This window comes from Pseudonaja textilis, chromosome 5 (assembly GCF_049901715.1).
Source record: "Pseudonaja textilis isolate UNSWEBS1 chromosome 5, rPseTex1.2, whole genome shotgun sequence".
Lineage (NCBI taxonomy): Eukaryota > Metazoa > Chordata > Lepidosauria > Squamata > Elapidae > Pseudonaja > Pseudonaja textilis.
Genome location: NC_141994.1, coordinates 5,278,182 through 5,302,476, shown reverse-complemented (window position 1 = coordinate 5,302,476; position 24,295 = coordinate 5,278,182). Strand labels below are relative to the sequence as shown.

Genomic DNA, 24,295 nt, shown 5'->3' with positions numbered 1-24,295 from the left:
CTCATCCACAGATAAGATGACTACTTTTTTTCTAGGCGCATATCAAAAGGAATCAGCTGTATACCCAGCAATCTTATTTCTTGAATGTAGGTTACAAGGAATTCTAGAGATAAGGCTTTATTCTGCAGCATAGCGGCCTTCTCTTTAAAAACAACAAACAGCTTTAAATTGGAAAGTGTAAGAAATTAAAAGCTACTAAAAGCCAACGTGCAAACAAATGGAAGCCATAAGTACTACAGGAAGATATGGAATAGCAGTGTTAGGTAAAATGTGTTCTAGATCCCCTAGAATTAATACATTATAAATAATATGTAACCATAGGTGCCAGTCTGTGCTATTAAGCTTTTCCCACTAAAATGTACCTATTTGATGTAAACAAACATTAAAGCAATATTGCAAACATTCGTTTTAGGGCTGTGGATTGCTTATAGCGTCAATCCGTCCCAATCCTAGAAAAACCATAACAAATTTAAAGTAACCTTAGAGAGGCGCTACTTTTGCATTGCTGTGTACTCTGCATAACCATTTAGAAACAGGAAGTCTATGAAAGTGTGCGTTCCCATTCCACGATACTTTTCAACTCGATCTGTTCTTCGGGCTTGGTCATCCATGGAAGTCTTTCATCCAAGTACCATCCAAACGTGATGGTGTTTATTTGAAGCTCAAAGCTTTAAAATTAAAACTCAAGGTTGGTCAAATGCTGCTACCAGCTGGGCAGCTCCAATAAGCATTCCAGTGTCTGGCACCAAACTACCATTATGTTTCATAAGACTGTTGGTCATTTGTGGAACTGCCATTGTTCTACAAAATAGGCATTTTAGTCTGGAAATTTGCTTTGATTTGGAGATCTCCAATTTAATTTAGCAAACTTAAGGAAAATCATCTAAACTTACTGGCAATATTTTTCTATTCTCCAAATGACATCAATCTTATACTGTGTATAGTTTGTCAACTCATTTGGGCACCCAAGTTATGGCTATACTGAAAAAGTAATTTATGACTGGCTCTTGCACTTCTGACCGTCTGTCCCTGGAGTCGCGTGCTTCCTGTCATACGCTTCTAAGAAAGTGAATTACTTACTGCCTTCCCACGTACAATGTAAGAGATTCAGAGCGCCCTCAACTCTTTTCCAATGCTGAAGATGAAAGAAAGCATACGCAATTGCTTCACTGTCACCTCGCTTCAAAATATGTTCAGGGGGTAATATTAAGCTTTTCATTTCTAGAAGATACTACAACAGAAAAAACAGTAAGCATACAGTCATTATCCAGACATAAAAGGAAAAGATCATTATAACCCAACCACACAAGCCCTGAATATTGTTCAGCTGTAAAAGTTTTATTAAATCTATATTTTTATCCATTGCTTTTGATAATAAGTTGCTCATGTATCATAAATGCTAAGATATACCAGCAAATTGCAAGTACCTTATTCTTCAGCTCTTTACAGATAGCAGAAAACAACACACAGCTGTCTCCTTAAAAGGATACAGAAAAAGTTACGTTTGAAATCCAAAGCATTATCCAAAAAAACCTTTTGTACCGAGTTGATAAATGGAGTGTGTGAAATGGTATAATATAAGACATTGCAAGAACATACGTTGGGTTAATAGTTTTCTGCAAAATATAGATCAAGGTAAAATTACGCACACTGTCATATCTGCCCCAATCTGATCCCTTAGGAAAGAAAGACCCTTGACTCCATTTGGTTGAAACGAAAGGTTCTTTTATTTAAAAAAAAAATGTTAGCTGCGGTAAAGTCAGGCTAGCATTTTTGGCAGCTCAAGCTCCACAGTCCCCGGGTTAATAATCCTTTTTATGGGGAAAGGTCCAGCGTATTTAGGCCCCAATTTTTTGGATGGTTCTCTAGATTGTAAATTTGGTAGATAGATAGACCTTATCTCCCACTATAAAGTCCTTGGATTAATGCACTTTTTTATTCGCTTGTGTTTTATATGCTTCCGTTGCTTCATCCAAAGTTTTTCTCACTAGCAGCCAGGAATTCTGTAGTTGGGTGACCCACTGTTTTAGTGATGCAGATGTGGGGGATGTGCTGAAACATCTCAGGGATAGATACAGAGTCCTGTCCCGTGGCCACTTCATATGGAATGAACCTGGTGCTATTGTGTCCTGAGTTATTGTAGACGACTCCCATGAAAGGGAGAAGGCCTTTCGAATTAGTAATTAACGTAATACCTGAGATAATGCTCCAAGACCCCATTTGTATGTTCGCAGGGACTATTAGTAGCCAGATGATATGAGGAGCTGAGCCCCTGTGTGGGAACTATGATTCTTTGTTCTTTGTGTACGTGCTAGGACAACGGAGCCTTCTGGTGGTTGGCTGGGACACGGAGCAAGGAGCAAAGACAAATTGTTGCCATTTATTAACCAGAACTGTAGCAAACTTAAACTCTGCAGCCTTGTATGCTTTATGCGAATGATCAGTGCATGTTGTGTGATGTAATGCGTTTGTGATAGGACGTTAACAAAATTGCTACATTAACAAAGATTGCTTCTAATAAAAGAGGGTTTCGGAGTTTTCTCTGCGCTCTCATCCCAAGACAACTTTGCGAAGTGTCTTCTTTTCATGAGAGACCACCACACCCCTGAGTGGTCCCCAAGAGGTTTAGGAAGTCCTGCCAAAAACCATGACATGAATTGAACCCTGCAATTTGAGATTATTCTTACTAGAGCACCATGCAGCCAGTAGACGTGCTGCACAAAAAGTTTAGCCAATGTGCAAGTGAAGGGGATTTTTTTGACAGGGTCTTGTTTGGAAAACCAGTCAGTTATCATTCAAATTACTGTATTGCACAAGTTTTTAAGACAGTCCTACTATAAAGTCCATCGATATCTCTCTCCATGGGGCTTTAGGTTCTGCTACTGACTGGAGAATCCCTGGTGTCTTCCCTTGTCACCTCTTGGCGGAGGTACAGATAGGGCAGCTAGCTCCATAACTCTCTCTATGTCCTTCTTCAGTGATGGCCACCAAAATTGCCGCTGGATAAGCTGTAGGCTTTTTACGAAGCAGGAGTGTCCCGCCACTTTTGAATCATAGCTTTTTTGTAGAATCATTCACCATTGACTCTGGAATGTATAGCTTGGCCCCTCCTCAAGCTAGACCATCTTACGCTGTACATTCACCCTTAATGCATTTGGTACCATTTCTTTTTCTCCAAACTGCCTTTAGATCATTGGCTATCTCTGGTTTTGTTTTGGCCTGTGTCTTGGAAGTGACTGGAGCCACCGGTTGCCTGGAGGGGATGACTGCCCTAATCACCTCCGGCTTTCAGCGATTGTATTCCAGCAGCCTGGAAAAAGCATCTATTAGGAAGGTTTTCCCCCCTTGGAGGAAGCGGTTAAAGTACTGAGCCCAACGTACTTGTTTGGGACATAAATTCAGGGGTAGGATAGTGTTAGAGCCTCCAGATTCTTATGGTCAGTCCATACTTCAAATGGGTTTTTTTTTCCCCGCTAGGAAATGTCTCCAAGTTACGAGAGCCCAGTGCATCACATAAGCTTCCTTCTCCAAAACCGTCCATCTCCACTCTGTCTCATTAAACTTTTTATGGAAGTGTGGGTGCACGGCTGTAGGATCCCCTGCTCATTTTCCTGCAGAAGAACCGTGCCTGCTGCTATATCATTGGCGTCAGCCTGAATGATGAAGGGAACGTTGCGATCTGGATGTTTCAGCACTGGCTCTGCTGCAAAGAGGTACTAAAGCTTTCCAAATGTAGCTTGACATCCCATAGTCCATTTAAGTGGCTGGCTGGGCTTGAGGCTTTCTCTCCCCTTTTGTCTTTAGCAGGTTGATGATGGGGAGGGCTATCTGGGCAAATGAAGGAATGAATTGGTGGTAAAAGGTCGCAAATCCCAGGAAGCTTTGTAGTTGCTTTCGGGTGCAGGGAGGAGCCCCCTCTAGCACTGCCCACACCTTCTCAGGGTCCAACTCTATCCCTTCATGGGAAATGTGGTAGCCCAGATAATCAATTTTACTCTGGTGAAATCTGTATTTGGATAGCTTGGCGTATGGTTTTGCCGCAAACCTCTGACTAGTTTTTCGTGTTCTGCCATTGTCTCAACGTAGATTAAAACATCCTCCAGGTAAACTAACTCTCCCTTACGCAGGTGCTCATGCGGCACTTTGTTTATCAGCTGCATGATCACAAAAGGGGATCCTTGCAGTCCAAAAGGGAGGACTCAGAATTGGAAATGTCCTAAGTGGCAATTGAAAGCTGTTTTCCACTCATCCCCCTATGGATACTTTAAGTTGTCTGAATCTCATTTGCAGTTTCTCAACCAGGGAAAAGGTTAACCAGACATCTGGTGCACCCCAAGTCCAAGAGGCCTCTTAGATTCCCTTTGCACCCCAAGGATTGAACCAGCAGTTCTATGAGGATGGTCACTGGGTTGACTGGGTGACTTACCAAGGATCATCAGTGTAGTCTGATTTGTTTCTTGCTGGACTGTCCACTGGGCCAGTCCGAATTCTCTCACCATCCTTGGGAGATGGGGTTCACTCTACAACCCTTCAGGACTGTCTTGTGGGTTCTCTGGCGGTTTTGCCAATTTTTTTGGCAAGGCTCAAAATTGCCTTCTGGGTTGGGTATGCAACCCGGCAGTTGGAAGCTCAGTGCCTCTCCTTCCCGCACCTGAAGCAACCAGCAAATCATCGGTATGGACTCTGCTCGCCTGCCAACAGTTTCAGAGCCTTTGGTTTCAAAGAGGGATGTTCACTACCCATAGCTCAGCCAGTATTTGGATTGAGCCAGGTCAATTTCCACTTCTGCTAGGACATATCAGCCATGGAGGTTGGGGGGTGGTGGTTCCTGAAGGTACAGGTTTTGGAGACCTTGTTGCTTAACCCCTCTTAGAAGCATCCGAACCATCTTCCCGCCAATCAGTCAACAGGCCAGGTTATGAAACTCTTGGGTGCATTTGGCCTCTCCCCCGTACCCTTGGATGATGGTTTTTATGTGATCTCTGGCTTTTCAATTGGCTAAGGCAGTGATGGATAACCTTTTCATCCTCAGGTGCCTAAAGTGCACATGGGTGCGCATGTGCGCACGCATGCATGCCTGCACCCATAATACAATGCATGCATGACCCCCCCGCCCCATGTGACCCCCCCAATGCCCCGCCATTGTGCATGCATGGCAGATACCTAACAATCAGCTGGCTGGCGGGAGGCGTGCATGCATGCACAGTGGACCTGATCTGGGGCAACAGCTTGCGGGCCAGCAGAAATAGCTCTGTGTGCCACTTCCGACACGTGTGCCATAGGTTCGCCATCACGGGGCTAAGGAATCTTCGAAGCTCTTCCAAAGGGCGGCCATGAAGTTTCTCAGTTCTGAGGTATCATTGCGAAGGTGATGATCCATTCGGCTGTTATCCCATCCAACGCTATGGTCACACACCACACCTTGGCCACTTTGATGGGCTATTTTTGGACCATGCTCTTACATGTATCTCCAGACATGTGCTAGGAAGAACTTTACAAACTCTGTTGAACCTTATGCCCGGAGCTGGTGTCTTGCTCCTGCTGCTACTAAAGTCAGGTCAGGCTAGGCTGCAGGGACAGATGCCGGAACATCTGCCACTGTTGTGGGGCCCGTTGCTGCCACCGTTGCAGCAGAAGAAGTGGTTGCTCCATCATTCACTGTAACTGGAGTTGGTTGATTAGCAGGGTGTGCTAAGGCCCGGGCTTATTATGCTTTGAAGTTGCCAAAAGCCCCCTCAGGAACTTTATGGCTCCTCTCAATCCAGCTCGCCTGCAATTGGTTCTTCTTCCAGATCTACTCCAGGTCTCCTGCCAGCAGATGCCATGGCTCCCATGGGTGAACGTCACTCCCATGGGCTTCTCTTCCGACTCTTTCTTTTTTCACAATCTCAAGGGACCATGGCTGCAGTAAAGTCAGGCTAGCTCTGGGTTTCCTGTGATCCAAAAATACAGAAAAGTTTCTCCTAATCTAATCCCCCCCCACCTCGTGTCTTCAGCCAATCGGAACTCGTTAATGAGTTTTGAGAATGCTGAGATGTTTGGGGATAATTCACATTCTTTCTCAGAGTGCTTGGCCTTGGATCCTCTTACAAACTGGTTCCAAACTTTGACTTCTCACCACATATTCTCAGTGTACTCGCTGCTTATATATACAATATGCAATATGTCACTCATTCCCACAGCACCAGGTGGTTTATTGATATGTCATATCTTAACATAACCTGTCATATTAACATGCACAAAACTTGAAAAGTTCTGGGTGAGAAGACATGTTTTGAGTCTTCTTCTAAACTATGTTATGGACCAAATACAGGGAAAAAAAATAGTGTTAATGAAGCACAGAAATTTCCCTCTTCTTTTTGCAGTATGAAGGCCAGCATGAAAATGCAAGTAATTTCTAAGTTAAGAATAAGGGCATATAAAAGGAACAACAAACAAACCCTTTTACGATAGCTTTACAAGTAAAATTCAGAACAACTCACATTGTGAAATTCTGATTCTTACTTATGTAACGTGAATAATGAAGCAGAGGTTTTAAATTAACATTTTGACATTCTAGTTGAACTGACAATCTACCTAATAGAGTTTTACATTCTGATTAAAAGAACAAGGAAATGGGGGGGAAAAAAGGATTAGTCATCACTTATAAAAAGACTTAATAGCTAAAGCAGGAAAGTCCCATAAAAGGTTTGAAAGAAGAGGAGGAACCCAGGAAGTATTACACAAATTCAAAAAATAGATCCTGAGGTTTTAAAAGATCTGTGGGAAGATTTGGGCACCTGTAATTCGTGCAACAGAGCAACAAGGGTACAAACAGACCTGGCAGATTTGCATTACAGAAGAAAAAGAAAAAAATACAATCGCGCAGAGATTATTTACAATATATAAGTCAAGCAGGGGAGTTTATACATGCTGGCCCAGTGCAAAAGCTTCAGCATCAAGCAAATCTCACCTAGAAACATTGGATAAATGCTTTATTACTACAAACACAATCTTTGTTAAACAAAGTAATTCACATTTTAGCTGTAACACTAGCCATCCAAAAGAGGATGGAATCCAGTTCGTGCCAAAATCTTGAGAATGGAGAGATGTGTGACCTTGAAAGTCCTCTAAACACCTCCAGATCCAAAATATTTTGAGCAATTAAAATAAAACTTCATTTCTGATCCTATGATTATTAAAACGAAGTCACATCTTTCCCTGGCTACATCCTCCTTGTTTTGCCAAAGTTCCTCTCTGAAAAGTTACTTATTACGACTTTAAATTTCAATAATGGTAGACGATAGGATGCAACTGTCAGGTTGTATTTTCTTATCTCTATTGCACCCTTTATATCTTATTACTATTATAAAATTATAAAATCAATTATGAATGAGAAGAAAAGATGACAAAAGATGGAAGCAAAAGAGAATTTTGTTTTAAGTGACTGCATGGGATATTTTTTTTTTCATAGGAGGAGACACCATTTGACAAATAAGTTGCTTACTTAAATTCATTTTGATTCTTACACCAGATAGTACTAGAGACTCATAACAACTCACTTTTGGCACATGTGGATTAAATTCCACTGCTCGATGAATAGCTTCCACTGCATTCATTTCTGCTGTGCTGAGACCTCTTCTTGAAGCTGCCTCTGGAGAAAATCTATTCAGAACAAAGAGAAGAGAAGCATGGAGATTAATTTTGGCGTCGCAAAGAAGCAAAAAAAAAAAAAAAAAGAAGAACTAAATCAAATGGGTCTTTGAAATCAGCTGAGCCAGTTCCCTTAGCTCTTACCGAACTTCCATGGCAAAAAAACATCCAAACATCTAAATTATAGAGATATTAAAAATCCCAGCAGAAGTCAAAAGCTTGTTTGAAATTTATCTTTATAATGTTCAAGCCGTCCACGTTCTATTTCTGTCTGCCTGCTAATCTATATTTATTCTATGTGTTTGCTTTTAAAATCTCCGGGCTGGAGCGGGATATGGGAAGATGTAAGGGGTGTGTGTGGGGAGGGGAAACCCAGTCAATTTATAAATGGCATTTTAGGATGGCTTCAGGACTTCTCAACCCAATGCCGTTGAGACCGGTTGAGTTGAAAGCCTGGTGCAGCCGCAGTAGCGGAAGAGCTGTTCCCAGCTGCGTCCATTCCTGACCGTGTACCCAAACGGAGGGCAAATATGATCTGCCCCAGAGAGTGGAAGATGGGGAGAAAAAATACCCAGACCATGCAATCTCTTTCTCACCTTACACCCCACGGCTAACTCCATAGCTGTACTTGGCAGGCAGCCACCACAGGGAAAGCTGTGACAAACCTAGCCCTGCCCTCCCAAGCTGGAGTCGCTGTGTAGGGAGGAAAGAGTTGGTTGCAGTTGGTACTGGCGATCTACAGGACAAAAAAAGAATGAAAGGAAAAAAAAAATTACTCAGGTCTTGAAGTGCACATTACACTACAATAGCAAACTCTCTGGAAAAAAAAAAGCAGGAAGGGAAGCCGACTTTCCCATGCGGCCTGCTCCGTACCCACTCGGCTGAATTCAGAAAGCGTGGCAATGGCGGGATGTCTACTGCTTGGGATGGGCTCACTTCCACCTCTGATCAGACCCTGGCTCAGGTCCGGTGCTGTGCTTCGACAGCAACCATATGACAGGGCCAGACACCTTTCGGAGCTGCACACAGTTATACAAGTTAAAAGGACATCGTTTGCCTGCCAGGAATTCTTATGCAGTAAGCACCTGGTCTATCTGCCTCACATAAAGTTTAGCCCCTTCCCAGTCCAACACCACGCGTATTGTTCTGCTGGTAAAACTACATTGCCAGAATTACATTTACGGCATTCAAAATTCGGTTGCTTGCAGAAAGAAAGCAGCTAACTGGTATGTGTTTTTTTCCCCAATTAAACAATATGGAAATTCATTGTTGTCCCCACAGTATCCATTCTTGGTACCCTGTTTCTCCAACAATACGGCCTCCCCCAATTGGAAGTCCCAGCATGTTTTATAGGCATGAAATGAAATTAAGCCCCTCCCCCAAAATTAAGGCCTATATTAAAACATGCGAAATGGGGGGAATGGTGGGGGGGCTGGCCCTTAGGAAGTGCTTTTGTTGCACACCCGGATATGTGCTGCCTGCATTGACCCCGATACAAAGTGACCCACCAACGCAGAGGTCAACATCCAAGCCGCTGCCACCCGCCCGAAGATGCAAAGGGGGGAATTAAGTCATCCCCGAAAAGACGACCTAGCCATTTTTTCGGGGCTCAAAAAAAATAAGACCCGGCCTTATTATATGAGAAACACGGTAGTATCTTTCAGACTTATGACAGGCTCAATGCTTTCCTGCCAGGATGAATAATCTTCAACTATGAAAAATATTTTGCCATATTTAACAAGTAAAATTTGAGCAGGCAGGAATTCTTAAAGACTTACTTGTCAGAGACAGCTCTGGCTTTGAGAAGGGCAGCTGTGTAGCATATTGTTGCTGATTTTGGTAAACTTATATCTGTTGGAAAGAAAAGAAACATAAGAATATATGATTCTTCCAGGTCTGCACTGAGGAGGGATCATTTCAAGTGGACAGCTAAAGAAAATAAAAAGGATAAAGAATAAGACATAGACGGCTATCAATACTCAGTAGAAGTTAATTTGATGAAATGGGAACATCTATTGTGAACTATGAGAAAATCAAAATCATGACATTTGCCTAAAAGGGCCCCAAAATCACTCTTGGAGGATAGATGGCCATTAATTTGAGCAGGTTTCCTGTTTTAGAAATCTGGGTTTAGCCCTACATTCTGACAATACTGAGAATCCCTATGGTGACTATATTGCTGATAAAGGAGTTCACCTACTATGTTTAAATTCTTCAGGAAAAGAGGTGACCGTGACATTTCTACAGCATTCAAATCATTTAAAGTCAAGCCAATAGCACCACCAGCAGGGTCCCTTTTCTAGTTTTGCGCCAGTAGAACTTGTCAAGTCCAAATTCCTAAGATCAGTTCTTCAAGCTCCAAAATGTATTTCTAATGCTACCTTGAGGCTAAAGACAGGACTCTTGAAAGTAGAGGCCGGAGTGTGGGCAACCATATCAACTGCTGGCTTATAAGATCGATTTTTCCTCATGGCCTTGCCCCACTAACTATGAGGAATTTTTTTCAGTCCACATGGAAAAAGACTGAGACATCTAAAATCACATATTTGGGGGTTTCTCCAGGTCTTCTACTCGGTATCGAACAAGGCTGTCAAACTCCTGGCCCACGGGCCAGATGCATCATGCACTGGCCACGCCCACGCCCGCTTTAGCAAAAGGCAAAAAAAGTTCCAATACATCATGTGACACCACCGTGACGATGTGAGTTTGATAGCCCTGGTGTAGGACATGATTGGGCCAAAACTCTCATCAAACAACATATAGCAGGCACAGAGCTGGACCTTACTAAATGCTAAGGTACCTAGTATGAATATATTTTGCCAGGTACTTTTTAAAAATTACACAGTTTGTTGATTTATAAATAATGTTTATGCAGTAACCAGTTACCATTCCAGTCTTCCTCAACACAGAGCACACAATTTCCATCCAGTGCAGGCAAAGGAAAACACCAAATTTGGGAAGGCTGCAGTATTGTATTTATCTTTCCATAGCATGAATCCACAATTTTCAGTTGCCTTATGGATGAAAGACACTAGGTAATAAATGTTTGTTGCTCCTGCATGTGGTATCTTTCTATATAATGTACTGTAGCCTACTTGAAATATCAACAGTGTACACAAACCAGTGAACATTGATATATAAAGCTAAGGTTTCTATTCTTTGGTTTCTCTATCCTTGGTCATTCTTCTCAGGGATGACTCAGACACTGGAAGTTGGAAGAATAACTTGAAGTAACAATCCATGCATAGGTTAGGTGGATAAGGGCTCAGATTCCTTCGTCTGTGACTTCTTTAAACTAAGATGCATATCCTTCTCCATCTTATGAAATTATATATAAATTCACAGAAAAATGTAATATATTCAGCATGATTGTGGTTTAAGTATAGTCTCCATTAGTCAACTGTTCTTAAGGTTTTTTTGGAATTTAAGAGGAGTAATGTACTTTAAAGCTTGTTGGCATATGTGGGGCATGTGCAGATATCTCCAGAGACAAAAGTGAAGAAAAAAAAAACAGCCAGAGAAGCAAGCAGAAGTCAATCAATAGACCTCTTTCCCATTTACCAAAATAGAATGTGCTTAATCAATCTCAAACCATTAGTACTTAGAAGATTTGGTCTTTGAATCAAACCATCCAATTTGTGCATCCAAACTGCTGTAACTTCACTGCTGCTCCCCTTATTATTTATTTAACCAATTGATATTCTGCTCTTTTCATATTCACAGCAAGTAGACAAGACAAATGGCCATTTACCACCATCAAATTCCTAAAAGTCAGGCAAACACAAGAGATAAAAAATAAAGCAACAGAGAGAAGAAGCAAATGGTTTCCTGGTTCAGAATTCAAATACCATAGCAAACACTACCAAACATTACACAAAACAGCCTACTCTATGGCATCCCTTGACATTTAATAGAACAGTATCTGAACTACATTTAGTAACCTGATGATCACCCTCACCTGCCTCACTAAGCAAACAAAGCCAATACCCAGTCGAGTTTTAGGTTTTCAAGACTCCATTGGGATCATGAAAAAAAGGATTCACTGATATTCAAAAATACACATCCAAAGTTAATTTCTTATTCATTCTATTTGCAAACCAAGCATTATATACATTTATGCATTGTAATAATTTTAATCTGGGACACCAGATTGCTGAAACCTGCATATTTTTGTACAACGTATAGATTAGGGGTGTCAAACTCAAGGCCTGTGGGCCACCCTGGAAACAGCCCACAGAGTGCTTAGATCGGGCCCGCGGGACCACCCTGGAAACAGCGAAGGACCAGCCTGTAGTACCTCTGCCAGTGAAAACAGAGCAAACACGGGCAAAAAGCTGCCTTTTCATTGGCAGAGGGTTGTAGGAGACCGGCACAAACTAAAATGGAGCTTGGAAGCCTGTTTTCACTGGCAGAGCCCTTGGGCCACCACAGGTGCCCCTGACACGGGTGGTGTCGAGCGATGTCGAGCTGGCCACGTCCACCCTGCGGCCCCCCCGGGGTCTAATGCGGCCCTCAATGAAATTGAGTTTGAACCCACCGCCCCAGGTATAGATGGTGGTCAAGGAAAGGCTCGATGACTCACTTTGCAAATGGGGTGAGGAAAAAAATTGTTCTTTGTTGAAGCCGAGATCAGAAGTAACTGATTTATACATTCCTGAACATTAGCTGCTGAGAAAAAAATAGAATGAGGGAACTCTTCTGATCTTTTTTCTGGATGGCCATCATAGTAAACAAAATGCTGAATTTGAACTCTTTGCCAATGGAATATTGTATCAGAGACACCAGAACCAACATCTTTTGTGACTTTATATTCATCCTACACAACTCTTATACTGATATCTGGACTGCAAAAAAATCGTATGACCTATAAAAACTAAGCAAAATTGGGGTTTCAATCTCTTTTTGCTGCCATCAAGTGGTTGCCTATAATCTGATAGACCTAATATTTTAAATGTTTTAGATTATCCATGTTATACTGCTGCTTAGTAGTATAATTCCCAAAGCCTCCCTTACTATCTTGTAATAATTTTAATTTTATTCGTGTTTTTTTCCCCAAGCCAAACAAATTTCATTATTATTTTATTCAGTTCTTCGAAGAATTTCTTTTCTAATTTTATCGGTGCTCTTTGAAAAAGAAATAAAATTTTTGGTAGGATATTCATTTTGAGTGTAGCGATTCTTCCATGATAGTTGTAATTTCCCCCAATTGTCCAAATCTTTTTTTATTTGTAACAGCAGTTTGTTATAACTATCTTCTTTTATTGATGAACATTTTGCTGTCAGCCAAATTCCAAGATATTTTACTTTCTTAACTATCTGTATTTCCAATTTTTCCTTTAGATCTTTTTGCGTATTATGGGTGAGATTTTTGGTTATTATTTTTGTCTTATCTTTATTTACAGCTACTTTGCCAATTTTTTCTATTTTTTGTATTAATTTATTCCCTGTTTCTAAAAAATTCCTCTATAATAAATACCAAATCATCTGCAAAGGCCTGGACTTTGTATTCTTTCTTTTTTATTTTTAGGCCTTTTATGTCTAATGTGTGATATAATACTTCTAGCAATAGTATACATAATAGGGGCAAAAGTTGGCATTCCTGTCTTACACCTTTGTTTATATTAAGTTTTTCTGTTAATTCCCCATTTATTACTATTTTTGCTGTTTGGGTGGAGTAAATTGCGCTTTTCATCCCCACAAATTTTCCCCCAAAATTCATAGTATTTAGTTCAGTGGTGGGATTCAAATTTTTTTACTACCAGTTCTGTGGGTGTGGCTTGGGGGGGGCGTGGCAGGGAAGGGATACTATAAATTATCCAATCAGAGGTGGGATTTGCCGGTTCTCTGAACTACTCAAATTTCCTCTACCGGTTCTCCAGAACTGGTCAGAGCCTGCTGAATGCCACCTCTGATTTAGTTGGTGAATAAGAAGCCACCAATTGCTAAAAGTTGGGAAAATGAGAAAATTCCATTGCAGGAAGAAATTATTAAGAAAATATTGGAATGTGCTGAGATGAGTAGATTGACATTTGAAATTAGAGACCAAGAAGATAAACAATTTTATAAAATTTGGGACCTTTTCTATCAATGGTTAGATGATGAAATATGACAATAGAATACTTAGAGTTTTAGATAATAAGGAATATTCTTGTTTTTTTCTTTTTCTTTTGTTATTAGATACTATATAAAGTGTTTTTTTTGGATAGAATTGGCATGATTATATGATTTGTTATAGAATAAATTATTTAAATTATAGTTATCTCATAAAGTATGAATGAATAAAAGTATAGTCAAATGATTTTTTTTAACAATGATATGAGGATATATAAGTTAGGATTGAAAATAAGAGCTATTATGTAACATAACCGTAATTGAGACTACGAAATGGATGCACAAAACTGATGAACCAACCGACACACTGTTTGTATATAAGTATGGAAGAGAGCTGATGCTTTTATGTTTGGTCTGTTTTTGTCTGTTTGTTAAAAAAACCAATAAAACTGGTTTTTTTTTTTAAAAAAAAAAAAGAAGCCACCAATTTAAATTATCAAATGCTTTTGGGGCATCCAGAAATATCAGCACAGCTTGTTTCTCTGGGTGAGCTTCGTAGAATTCCAGTACATTCATAATCATTCCAGTGTTATTTCTCAACTGTCTTTTTGGTAGAAACCTGTTTTCGTCTACATATATAATTTCGCTTAATAATTGTTTGGTTCTTTCTGCAATTATAGTGGCAAATATTTTATAGTCAGAATTTAGTAGCGAGATGGCTTTTGATTTGCTGGTTATCTGCCTCTTCCTTTAAGATTAGCATAATGTACACTTCTGTATTTGGACCCTTTTTAGATGAGTTTCATGCTAGGATATCTTTACCAAGAATGCACAAATGGTTCTAATGGGTGCTATATAGCAAGATTCCTAGTCCTCTTCAACCTCACAGTTGCGTTTTATCACATCCATTACAAAATCATTTTGAACTGTCTCTGGGAGTAGAAAAGGAAGCCTAGTGTTATAGTTTATCTGGGACCTGTTTCAGTTGGTAGTGATGGGAAGGGAGAGGTCAAGTTCTAAAAGGTACTGAAAGTATGTAACTTTCTCTGCTCCATAGTTTAAGCAGCAGTGGCAAGTGATTCATCAACACAGAGTGATACCCATTGCTCCTCTCAATTTCAGGCCAAACAGAATATATGGGATTGTCAGGATCTGGATAGGAATGAACAGATTCTGGTTTACTTCCTGCAAGATGGAGATGCTATAGGTTGAGAGGTCAAGGAGCCATTAGTCTTGGATTGGATTGGTTCCCTCGTTTTAAATTACTCTACAACCTGGAAGTCTTCTTCAACTCCCAACTCTTGCTTATTGAGATAGTGGCATTGTGATTAAAATGGCGATGATAGGAGGTTGTTTTGCAGCATATTAACTATTCATACTGCAACTGTAAGATATGGTGATCTTTATTATATAATTGGAGTATATGCCCTCAGAGCTGTCTATGAATAAAAATGGCTTGCAAACCCATGAAATAAATTGGTAGCATGAATTTATTAAATTTTAAAATCAGAGTTTACTAAATCTGATGCTTCTAGTCCACTGTTTGGATTTTGCTGCAAACAACAAGCAAGTGCCCTATTATAAACAAATTGTACGTGATTATATAGTCCATTTATATGGTACATCTGGCAACAAGTCAAGATCAACAGGGAAGCAAAGCCAACAATAAGATATTTACTGTTATTAGAAACATAATTAAGGTTTTGTAGTTCACCAATTGTCACTTTAGCATTCTGTGTAATCCACTCCATTAGTTTGTTTATCTTCCTCCCTTTTGCTACCCAAAAAGCCAGAAATTCTTTTTTCCTAGAATATTTTTGTTATAAAAGCAGTGTCCTTGAGAACAAAGGCAGTCAAAATCCTTCAATAGTAAATCAAAATAGATGTATGAAGCCAACTGAAAAATGCAGTTAGGCGGGCTCCTCGTCCCCATTTTTTGTTCTCGTGGGGCCTATCTGAAATTCTGAGGACAAGTTGTGTAGAAAAATGTCTATTTCCAAAGGGCCCTGGTTCACATGAGGGGCATTTATCAAAATGCAATTCCCACTAGTGCAGGGGCGTCAAACACAAGGCCCGTGGAGTACTTAAATCTGGCCTGTGGGGGCACCCTGGAAACAGCAAAGGACTGGCTCGTGGTGGGTCAGAGAAAACAGAGCTTGGGAGGGCCACACATGGCCGTTCCAGGCTGCTGTTTCTGCCGCAACAGCCTCCTGCAGCTCTCTGCCAGCGAAAATGGAGCTCCATTTTTCCATTGCAGCTGAAATGGGGCCACCATTTTCACTGCAGGGGCTGCAGAAGGCTGTCGTGGCCAAAAACGGGGCCCAGAGGCAGGCACCCAGGGCTTCATTTTCACTGGCAGAGGGCTAGCAAAACAAACTAAAAGCAAAACCAAACCAAAGGAGAGATGTTTCTTTCCCCTTTTGCATTTGAGCATCCAAGAAGAAACAGGAACGGAGAAAGGAAAAGAGGAAACACAAAGAAAAAGAAGTTAAATGGCGCAAATCCTTTATTATTTTTTTTACAAATTATAGAATGTAAAATAATCAAATGGGACAGCAAATAGAGAAGTGACATATGGGGATCTCTTTTCCTAGAGCTCCTAAGTGACATACAGCAGTTAAGATTTCTCAGAATGCACACAGCAAAAAAAAATTTCTACTTATTGAAGCTTGTGGCAGTTCACTCCGGGAAGAATGCAACAGAAAGAGAAATTGTTCTGGTCAGAAGCCATCTTAGATTCCACATGCATAGCTTCTGCAGTTAGCAATTTTGGTGGCTGCAATATCAAACTGCTATTGCTAGAAGGAAATGACTCACTTAGGCAAGTCCACAGAAGAGTTAGCAAAACTCTGAAATTCATCAAGAAATAAATAAAATGATGAATGGAAGGAGTTAGTTGTCCTTCATTATTACAACGTTTAAAACCTAGGTATCATCAATTAAATGGAATTCTTTGGAAGCTACACTTACTATAACTGCTTAAAAACATCTTGCAAAGCAAATAAAAAGAAAATCAGAACATGGACCTTTCTCTCCTTAAACATGATTTTGTTAAAGGACATTGCTCTCCTTTGTTTGACTCCCATAGAGGCCACAGAGTATCAGGGTATATAAAGAGCTACTTCGCTTACCATCATATTTTGCTAAAACAGCTTGGACATCTGCATAGGCTTGTAACTCCAGCAAAGCTTCTAGCAAATTTTCGTGGATGTTGAACATGCTAAGAAGCGGGAATTCCTTCATCAACTTCAAAGAAAGAAAGAAAGAAAATATATAGGTTTAGTATTTGGCATGGTATTTTACATGGAAACTATAAAATAAAATTATGATGACTGTTCACCTTTAATAATCTCATCACACCATTCTCTGAACTTAAGAACATGAACATAATCCATAGGCATACAGGGTTAGTTTAATAAATCCAAAAACAGCTGCATTAAAAAACAATGCACCGAAATTTTCTAGTAAAGCCAGTACTAAGCTAGATGGACCAAAGAGTCTAACTTGATTAACAACATTTTTATTTTACAGACCATTTTTCTATCTTGCAACCAAGAGAATAGAAAATAGATGACTTGGGGCTTAAGTAGGCTTCCATAAATTATACCGAGAACCTGATTTGGATCAACTGGATATTCTGAAATGCTGGCAGGATGTAGTTAGCTTTAAGTTAAACTTTCTTTAAGTCCAATTTCTCATGCCTTATTAAGACATTTTCATATTATTTCCTGATAAGGAGCATAGGAAAGGCATTAAAGATGTTTTATTTATTTATTTCACTGATTGATTTCTATAGCTGCCTATCCAAGTCAAGTAACTCTGGATGGCTTACAATTTTAAAATAAAAAACAGTTAAAACAATGAATAAAACAGTGAAAAACATCCCAAAAATGTTTTCATAATGTTACATTCTATTACCACATTTCCTCATTATTTGTGGGTTACAGAAGAAATGATGGAAACACCAAGAAGTGGATGGCAGGATAACATCTAAGGCCCATCTGAAGAAATAGGTCTATAAAACAACTTCCGTTAAAAGATTTGGCAAATACCAACATACTATAATTATATGGGTGAGTAATGATAGCAAAATATAATTAAGCTGGCTTAAAAAATGGTAATTATCAAAGCACAGCAAGAATCTGCTAAATTTAATTGATTCCACTTAAGACACATGGACATTTGTTCTAGGGATATATAATCTTGATCACCTTATTAAGGTTCATTTGTCTAATCATTGCAGCAACAGCTCTTGTGTTCCTAATTTTACTTCTGAAGATCGGAAAGGAGTATTTTAATTTTACTAGCACATTAAATTACATTCTCCAGAGCCATTTGTATCTAGAAAAGCCAAAGACTGACTAGATGAAATATGCCTAATCCTTCTTATTTGAGGTCAATATATCTACACTGAAATATTCATTTTTTTATCATTATTAACTTTTCAGGATTGAGTTGCAATACTGAAGCCAGCTTCAAATTTTATTTAAATATTGCTCTGCTTATTACATAAAATGTTTTAAAATGAAAATAAAAGTCCTATCAGGTCTTAAGATACTTGTATCACAAAACAGTGAGAAACGAACAACCAAAACTGGACTGGAAAAATTATACTTTCCTAAACAGATGAAGTACAAAAACTCAATATTTCACCCATTGGTTAAAAAATCCTCCAAGAGTTTGGTCTAGAACAGGGGTGCATGTGGCTGGGAAATTCTGAAATTTGAAGTTCACAAATCTTAAAATTGCCAAGGTCCAGAAAGAGAAGGTATCAATTTAGTCCAAATTTGTACAACTGTGAGGCTTCTGTATTGATGATGGCAGATGAGATTCTGCCGAAACGTTGCTACAACTTTAAAAGCACAACTATAATGACGTGGGAAAATACCCAAACAAAGCCGAATTCCATACATGTAAGTACCTGCAAAAACTTAAGAAAACACACACACACACATGTATGTATGTATGTATGTATGTATGTATGTATATATGTGTGTGGGGGGGTTATATTTGATAAGAGCACAAAACCATTATAATTTTAAAGCAACTTCAATGCATGCAAAAGTCTTTATGTTTGGGATGGTGGTGGTGAGAAGACAGTGAGAGTGATTAATTAAAGTCCATTTTTATTGCAGAAATAGAAAGGCACAATGATCTACTCTGAGTAAAAAAATCAAAATTTAAAATGCACATAAATGGTAGATTGCAAATAATCTAACTGAAAAGGCTTCCCTTACTTCATGCAGATAAACTCTGAGATAGCAAATAAAACAAGGAATTCGTTGAAAATTAAAATATATCTATTTGTTTCATTTAATGAATCTTGTTCCTTATTTTAAAGAAGATATGAAAAGGATAGGAAGAAAAGGACATTGTCTAGACCAAGGGTGTCAAACTCAAGGCCCACGAACTGGATCCAGGCTGCAGGGTGTTTAGATCCGGGCCACAGGGCCAGTCTGGAAATAGCAGACTGGCCTGGGATGCCTCTGCTAACAAAAACAGGCTGTGGTAGGGCCACGTCCCATTTTGGCCGGCAGAGTGCTACAGGAGGGCATCCATCCTATCTCCCCTCTCACATCCAGCCCATGGAGGAAAACTACAATGCTGATCTGGCCCTCCAAGAAATCCAGTTTGACACCCCTGATCTTGTTGGTTTGCTAAGACTTGCAAGCCAACGATTTTATCAGAAAAGACGTCTTTTTAAAGTGCCTTGCTTATCTAGTTAAAGTGATTTTGGATTGGAAAACAACCATCCCTTGAGTCTTAAAATGAATGCAATAAAAAAGAACTCCAATGTGCTTCACATGTTAAACTACTACATTTATCTCTTTTTTTTTAACATGGAAATCAAGATTTCAATTCTGTTCTTACAGGCCTACAAAGCATTTCCCTCCATGCATAAGGGGAGCTAAAATCTTTCTGTGGGCTGCAGGAACATCTCAGTGGGAAAGGACTGCCTCTCGGAGGAATTTTGAAATAATTGAACTCAATTACATGGTAGCCTTATAGGATGACAGTTATTGAAACTAAACTTTTTCTGTTAAACCATAAGGAAATATACATGTAGTTTGACATCCCAATCCCAAAACAGCATCTCTTTTTAAGCTTTGTCATATAATTTGATCGGAATTCTTTTTCCTATACCCTGACATGAAGATCCTGGTTTTAATATATATTTGGTTTCTTTGGTGCTTTTTTTTCCAGGTTTCTCACAATGTTTTCTATACTGTTGTCATTGAGAATCATAGTTCACACTTTGGCAATCTATGTCATTCAGCCCAGAGGCTGAATCCGGCCCATGAGGTGCTTAGATCTGACCCGTGGGGCCGCCCTGAAAACAGTGAAGGACTGGCCCAAGGTGCCTCTGCCAGTGAAAACGGAGCCCAGGAGGGCTCTCCCAAGCTCCATTTTCACTGGCTGCAGGAGGCTCTTGCGGTTGAAAATGTAGCCCAGGGTCCACACGCCATCCCCCTGTGTCTGTTTTCGCTGGCAGAGGGCTAGCAAAACAAACTAAACGCAAAACAAAACAAAAGGAGAAATGTTTCCCCTTTTTTACATTTGACCACGCAAGATGGAATGAGAAAGGGAAAGAGGAAAGACAAGGAAGGAAGGAAGGAAGGAAGGAAGGAAGGAAGGAAGGAAGGAAGGAAGGAAGGAAGGAAGGAAGGAAGGAAGGAAGGAAGGATCGCCCCAGCCATGCTTGGACCACCACAGGTGCCCCTGACATGAGTGACGTCGAGCGGGCCACTCTCACACTGGCCATGCCGACCTTAGCCCCCGAGATCAAACACAACCCTGATATGGTCCTCAATGAAATCAAGTTTGACATCCCAACCTATATCATTGCTTGGAATGTAAATCTGAAAGCAAGTTTTGTGAAATTAGCATTTTCTTTTACAAAACACTCTAGACCAGCCCATAACAACCTAGTGTTTTGGTATATTATAGAAAAAGACTACTTATAGAAACACAATCAGAGTTAAGAATGCATAAACTGATATAAAAATTTCTTTGGGGAAAATATGAGTAAATTAAGGAGTACCAATAACAAAGACATTAAAATACTGTTTATATATGTACAATGACAATGAAGTATAAAGTATATTCTAAAAGCCTGTCATACAATTTGATCTTAATGGGCCCATATATGATCCTTACACTGTCCAGTTGTTGTTTTTTTAAAGGAGAGGAATGGTATCTCTACATGTGAACTAGAATTGTCAATAATTCTAGGAAGTCTTACCTGGTTTGCACATCTGTCTACACATTATTGGTATAGAGACAATGAAATTGCATAAAGAGATAGACTGAAACCTTTAATTAAACCTTCATAGTTAGATTCCTAATACCAGCAAGCAAGACTGGAATAAACCTCAGGTTCCATTTCATTTTTCTATTGATGAAAAAGACTGTAGTGTTCCACAGTTATGCAAACTCGTTATATAAACAGCTCATCCAATATACTTTTTAGGGAATAACAACATTCTGACATGTTAAAATTTCAGTGAGGAAACACAACTTTGACCAGGTGAACAGTATCAGAGAATCTGACCTAAATATTTATGGATTTTTTTTTTAAAAAAAAGGATCCTTGTGATCAAATTATGTAACTTATCTCAATCTTAGAATGTTTCAAGGATGGGAAGACTTGGACGGAGAAATGCTATTTGATCATTCAGTTTCCTTCAATCACTTTCTTCTATGAAGAAACAATTCTATGGCTGTCTTATCTACTACTCAAATGGTTTAAGGCAGAGTTACCCAACCTTTCTGGGTTGGTGGCCTGGAGACAAGGGAGGAGGAACGAGGGGATGATTTTGTGGGAGGGACAAGGGCCTATGTGTACAAGCGGGGCGCGAGCACCTGCGGCAACGCTCACACGAGTGGGATGGCAAACACCTGGGATGACACTTGCACGAGTGGGCTGTGCATGCACGCAGAGGCACGCCCACCGGCCAGCCACTCACACAGCCTAGTGGCAATTAGACCGTGGCGTTGTGGTTGGGCCGTAGCCCACAGCTTGGGAACCCCTGGTTTAAGGAATACCTCTCTTTTAAACAAAACACAAATATATTAATTTTTTGTATTTCTCTGAAACCTCCATAACTGTTGACTGTAATAAATTCACAAAAAGGATTATTGCCTCTTTCCAATCTATCTTTTGCACAAAACCTGACCCCCATCCCTCTGGATTAAATTTGAGTAAATGTAAATATATATATATATATATATATATATATATATATATATATATATATATATATATATATATATATATATATATATATATATATATATATATATATATATATATATTATTCACTCCAAGGCATATTTTTGTAGCAAATTTCATTATATTCTCCACTCAAACAAATTATTATTCTCATTTTGAAGGAAAATGAAATTCCAATTTCTTAAGCAAAGACTACCTATACTAAAAAACCAAGATACCAAAATGTTTTTCCCATGCTAGATAGTGAAAGAGAGGACCTTAGTTTCTTCAGATTGAGGAATAAGAAGATTGAGGAATAATCAAATTGGATTCCTTTTAAAAATAAGATTCCAGCTACACAATGAATAGAATGTCCCTGAATTCTATGCCTTTTGTCATACAATATTAAATGCAAAGTACAAATAAGAATTCACCACCTGCATAACCTAGGGAAGCAACAAAGGCCATAGCATAATGGCCATGAAAGTTAAATAATGTATGCTCCTCTCCCAAAGTCGAAAAAATTATCATGTTAAAATTTATCTTTAATTATAGATATATTCAATGTTATACTTTTAATGTTATTATTCAGATTTATTATGCTGCTCCATTCCATTTAAAACAGTTACAATGGTTGTAATTTATATTTTTTGTATTTTTTTTTAACCTTCTTTTCTATTTAGGAGCTCACAATAACATTGTTGCACTTCCTCCATCCAATTTGGAGGCCCTGTGAGAAAGCTTGGGTTGAGAAAGAGTAATTTGCAATAAGTAATCCAGGAAGTTTTGTCGCTAACGTTTGATCACTCAGGTATGCTGTCTCTCATCCTGAAAACTCAAAAACTGTGCAGCTGGTGGCAGAACCATTTGTGACATTTTGCATCTCTTTTTAGCCCTTTTGAAATTGTAAATTAATTTCATTAGTTTACATTTTTCACATTTCTTTCATTCTAAGAAATGGGTGTTTTTTTCATTCATTAAAGAGCAATTTATGGCCTGCCTGAAGCTACCTGAGTGGGCAATAAAATCACTGATTTTCAAGAGTGCATTTTCTTGTTTTTGATTTTGGCAAAATCAAGAAAAAGAGAGGCACAGGATTGGGTACTTTATGCCCCTGCAAGATTCCTTAAAATCACCCTCAGAACTGTCCCATAACTAACAACATATGCTTCAGGGGCTGTGAGTTGAAATACATCTGTTGGTCACATATAGTACATCAGTACCACATACCAAATTTTATTTCTTTTTTTTTTTTTTGAATTTTTTATTTGGGTTTTCACAAAAACAAAATACAAATAAAACATCTTTTTTTGAAAATAGCATGGTCCCAGGTCATCCCTTCTTCATACAGACACAAAACTCAATTTCATGCTCATATTCCATATCTTATTACCGTTTTATATTTTCTACATAGTTTTTCCCCTCTTTTAATTTTCTCAACTTTATTTTAATTATCTCATCTCAATTCAAATCATTATATTTATACTTTTGTCTGTCCTGTTTCAATTTCATGTTATCTTTTGTTATTAAACAATTTTTTTCCCTGTAGTTACCAATTGGAGTATGACACCTTTATATCTTTTAATCAAATTTTCTAAAATCTTGCAACTAATCCTTTTTCTGCATATTACTGGTCTACATTTATGGTAAAATCAGGGGTGATCCTTTGCTTAATAGTGTCCTTCCTCATACTCTTCATAATATATAACAATAGGAAAATCTGTAGGTTTTCCTCATAGAGATCTTGAATTCAAAAGAAAAAACAGATTTTAATATGAAGTTCCATGCAGTTCCAAAAGTAACTAGACAGGAGCAATAAAGACGAAAGAATGTTTTCAGCCTCTCACCCTGTATAGAAATATGAGGATGATAGGAAAAGTTCCAGGAAAAAAGAAAGCAGGTTAGGCACTCTAGATATCAGTAGCGTTTTACGTAGATAGGTTGCTTCTATAGCCAAGGGAAATTCCTCTCTGTGATTGTGACTTGTTACGTAAAAGACAAATATTAACACAAATCCAAACTCACATCTCTCATCATTTTCACAGCTTCCCTGGTTTTCCCCAGTTTTCTTGCACACATTGCCAGCCTCCTTTTAATGTAGACTAATACATTAGTGTCCCGTCCTGGGAAGAAAGAAAGAGAAGGAAAGAAAGAAAGAAAAAGAGAAGAAGGGGGAAAGGTTTGAAGAGATTGAGTGTTTATAGAAACTGACAGAACAAAAGGTCTGTTTTGACATCTCCAAAGAAATGCCCTTTCTTAGAATTTATTATTGAATAGAGACAGTAGACCAACACAATAAAAAAAAAGATCTAAAACCTGTCCATCGCTAATCATATTAGATAAGTACATTTAGATAAATGGAAGGAATATTTTTATTATGTCTACAATATACTACCAATT

General features: G+C 38.9%; 1 protein-coding gene across 10 annotated transcripts in view; it reads right to left on the bottom strand.

Annotated features, from left to right (window-relative positions):
- The window catches only part of ST7 (suppression of tumorigenicity 7), a 115,038-nt gene that overhangs the window by 8,199 nt on the left and 82,544 nt on the right, over positions 1-24,295 (bottom strand). For 6 of the 10 annotated variants that reach the window (XM_026713167.2, XM_087934046.1, XM_087934048.1 and 3 more), the window contains 5 exons: positions 23,921-24,018; positions 16,815-16,929; positions 9,411-9,483; positions 7,542-7,644; positions 1,081-1,231 (listed from right to left, as the gene is read on the bottom strand). In XM_026713167.2, the coding sequence (XP_026568952.1) occupies positions 1,081-1,231; positions 7,542-7,644; positions 9,411-9,483; positions 16,815-16,929; positions 23,921-24,018 (540 nt within the window). The remainder of the gene's footprint in view (positions 1-1,080; positions 1,232-7,541; positions 7,645-9,410; positions 9,484-16,814; positions 16,930-23,920; positions 24,019-24,295) is intronic. The other 4 variants (XM_026713168.2, XM_087934049.1, XM_087934047.1 and 1 more) reach the window with 1 other exon arrangement.